Source organism: Condylura cristata, unplaced genomic scaffold, assembly GCF_000260355.1.
Source record: "Condylura cristata isolate star-nosed mole 26May11 unplaced genomic scaffold, ConCri1.0 scaffold00002, whole genome shotgun sequence".
Taxonomy (NCBI): Eukaryota; Metazoa; Chordata; class Mammalia; order Eulipotyphla; family Talpidae; genus Condylura; species Condylura cristata.
In genome coordinates this window covers 51999854-52003790 of record NW_004567103.1, presented here as the reverse complement: position 1 = coordinate 52003790, position 3937 = coordinate 51999854, and the positions used below count along the sequence as shown (strand labels likewise).

At 37.6% G+C, this 3937-nt stretch overlaps 1 protein-coding gene across 1 annotated transcript; it reads right to left on the bottom strand.

Moving 5' to 3' along the window:
* Positions 1–1423: 1423 nt before the first annotated feature.
* LOC105853686 (potassium voltage-gated channel subfamily H member 7-like) lies at positions 1424–3607 on the bottom strand. Its single transcript, XM_012725552.1, has 2 exons — positions 3335–3607; positions 1424–1710 (listed from the first exon to the last, which is right to left on the bottom strand). Exons 1-2 carry the CDS (start codon positions 3408–3410, stop codon positions 1424–1426), a joined length of 363 nt encoding a protein of 120 aa, XP_012581006.1. The 5' UTR covers positions 3411–3607.
* Positions 3608–3937: the final 330 nt, after the last annotated feature.

Here is a 3937-nt window from a genome sequence, read left to right as displayed (position 1 = left end):
CACACGCACACAAGGATGAGCCGGATTTGAATAGTGAGAGTCTTAATCCAAGGTATGATTTTAAGATAACATAGCAAGTAGGCTAGTTCTAGTACGATAACACTACTGATGGAAAAGTGGGGGGAAACAAGAACTACAAACAGCAATCTCTATGTTGTTTGATAGTCATAGAGATGTTTTAATTCTAAATTAATCCAAAGTTATACAAACCTGCTTTACCAATAATACTTTATTACACACACCCACTCAAGTAGATATTAAGGGAAATCCAATTAAGAATTGTCTGTTCTCTATAAGGAAATATCTAATTATAAGAAAAGAAGATTTAAACCTTTTTATTTTTGGAGTATGTTCTCTGTATTTTACCAAATGGTGGATGATCACTGCTTGGCTAGGGACGTGCTACAGCATTCATTTACAAAAATGTTTAAGACCTATCTAAAAATCTGAACATATACTATCCACCCCGATTCACTGAGATTTCTGTCAATGTAATAAAAAAGTAAATGAATGATAATGCAATAGCTATACGACTAGTACAATGTGAATTTTAATTTACCTTTAAACCCAAAATTGTCAAATATCACTAAGTGTGCACACTTGAGATTACATACTTTCAAATGGGTACTTCTGAATATTCATACTGCTAAATTAATACACACAGATTGTGTATTTAACGAAATGTCTTCCATTAAATGTGCAATTTTTTAAGAACTATTACAGGTCTAACACATTTATGCCCCCGCAGCAAGCTTGAAAGAAGCAGGAGTGCCCTTGAAGTTAAGGTATGACCTTAAGTTCAATATGTCAGTTTTGCTGCAGATGTGAAATGAATATTAAAAATTCCATGGTATCCTACTTTTTCTCCATTTCTTATTTGAAAACAAGTCTTGAATACATGAATAATCTTGATTATTTGAATGTATGTAGGTTTACTAGATCAGTCTTAGAAGTTCCTATCTGTGATCCTTAATCTTATATAAAAAAGAGCAAAAGAAACAAGAGGTGTTGCCTATAAGAACTGAAGAGCCAAGAAACACTTACATGATTGTCAGTGTTGTACTCTTAGATATACAGTTTTCAACAGGATTATGTTTTGTGAAATATAATCAAGTTTGAATAAATAAAATTCCTTACTGCTTCTCCAGCAAGTAGCTATCAATACAACCAGTAAATTATGGTCTTTATATTATTCCTTAGAATACAAAGGAAGAAAGTAAAATTGATTTGTGGCATTTTTGTCCTCAATGACATTAAGGTATTGGACTTTTGAAGAGTATAAAGTGCACTTACTCGGAGAAGAAATTGTTCCTCTCATCCACTAACGAGAGTATTTCTAATTCTTGGATCCTAAAACACTATAAGCAAAGCATAGATCTACAACTGAATATCTGGTGCTTCTTTACATAGGAACTTTCAGTTGTCAATTTTTCATTTCAAAGGAATAAAATTCAAAAATCCTAAATAGATAGACTTTACCATTTTTGTGATAGTAGGTGACCTCCACTTTCCGCTCCTCTGATCCCAGCAAAGCCTGGGCAATTTGGGCAATATCATGCCTCTTGGTCTCAGGCCCATGAAGAAAGTCGCAGGTACATGGCTTTTGCATGACATCTGGTCTGGAGAAACCAGTCATCTCACAGAACCCATCATTGCAGTAGATGATGGCACAGTTTTGCACTCTCGCATTTGCAATGATAAATTTTTTATCTGTAATAAAGAAATAGCAAGGCGTGATTTAAAAGACTTCGGCAAGACTCTCATAAACATTGGAGCAATTTGTTGCATAATAGGAGAAATGCAGGTGTTTCCCAAATTGCTAACTGCCCAGCTTTAAAAGAAAAAAAAATAAATAAAACCTTAAATGTGATATAAATGGCTTCAAGTAATTTTCACAAAAAGTATTAAGGAGCTACTCTTCAAATTGCAAGAAAGTAATTTCCCAAATAGTCTAGTTCTCAAGTCTCAATCCCCCGGGGTTTTAAGGCATACCCAGACAAGCATCTGGTACAGTGATATATCCAGAATGCCATTTAATTGTAAGGTAAATATTTTCAAAGTCAAAATAGTGAAACATCCTGGAACTGTCAGTTTTTCTCACTTCAATGTTGTCACTTAGAATACAACTTTCTCCAAGTAGTCATTGTTATCAGATTTGATTTTTCTTTATCCCTATGAAGCATACTAAATACATCATGTTTAAAAAAATGAAACTATTTCACATTAACTAGCAGTTGAGTAATACAAAAGTTCACCTTTTCATAGTATTTCTTTTTCCAGGAAATAAAAATAGTTACACTCACAAATTAAACATCACATTAACACCTTTTCACTTTTACATTGAGAAAACCTTGATTTTTGTATGTATTTTATGAATTAATAAAAACATATTAATTTTGATTACAGGTTATATTTAGTATTTCCTTATAGAATGTGAAGCAGGATAGATAAGTCTATTTTGTACACAGGATAAGATATACTCATGTCACTAAAGCAGCATTAGAATAACAGCAAAATGCACAACATAAAGGTGTATCATGGATTCTGAAGGAAATACAAATTAACAAGTATGGGGTTTTAAATTATTATACTTTTCTATTTCATCCCCGATAGTCAGTCCACGTGAGATTATTAAATTTCTCTGCTTTTATTTAGTCTTTTGTTATTTATTTAATACACTTTTTTTTTTTTACTTCTGGATGGAAATTTAAGGGCATAATACAAGACAGAAACCTTCTTTTAAATAATGAACTGTTTGGGTTCAGAACCAACATGGATCAGCTATTGCTTTTCCCAAATAACCCTGCTTGTAATATATTTGCATTGATTCAAAGCAAAGTTTAGCTTCTATAAACTAACAGCAAGCAAGAATCCCTGTAATACTAGAGCCTTGCAATTTAACCAAAGTAAAATATAGTTTTGAATAGTTGTTTACATCACTGGTACCACTTAGGTTCTCTGGTTGCAAGAGTAAGCTATGCCCTGCTTCTGACTTTCAAAAAGTCCACAATAAACAGCCTCGAAATATAAGTCTATGTTATACTAGTACGTTCCCTTTAAGATAGTAGAAGAGTAGGTCGTTAACTATCAAGGCAGATAATGGAGCAGTGGGAGAGAGGATCAAATTGCCTCCTATAATGGAGACCATAATCTAAAATGTAAATCAAAATTAATATCAGAAGAACAACACTACCGGTGCCATTCGAACCTCCTGGCTCGGTTTCACAGCTAACTTGACAGAGCCCCGGAGTTGCAGTCTCCCCAGCCTGGAAGCGGCCGATGCCAAGTGCACTACCAAAGCAGAAAGCGAAGGAGAGAGAACAAATGAACTTACTTTGCCCTTCAAATTTCCGTATGATGGTCCCCAAAAATGTGTTTTGTGGTGCCACATGCCCCCTGCGAACAGGCATGTTGAACCTGGTGTTCCGAGTACCGCTACCCCGAGCTCTGGAGTTCTCCCGGGATCTCTCCTCGGCTAGAGCCCAGGCCAGCGCGCGAGCCGCTCTTTGTGGCAGAGCATCCTCTTTAGAAACCAGAAATCTCTTCCCATTAGCACCACTTCCAGACACCCGCTTTCCCCACCGGAGTCCAATCCATTCCCCTCACCTTCCGGAGGGGGCCTTGCACCGGACTGCCTGCCGCGGGTGAGAGGGTTTGGGGGTGGGGAGAGGGAAGGAGGCGGGGTGAGTGGAGGTGGCGGGGGAGGGAAAAGGGAAGGAGCGGAGGGGGTGGGGTGGGGAGGGGGGCGGGGAGTCACAAGGGCAATCGATCTGTTTCCTTTCTCCCAAACAGCGCCAATTTCCTAGTGCAAATGGGCTTAACCTGACGGTTACCCAGAACTATGAGGACGGCGACTGGGGGGTGGAAGGGGGGGCGGGATAGAAGACTTGTTCAGTTTTTTGAAGGAAGGGAAAAAGAAAAGGAGGCCTGGGGGGCG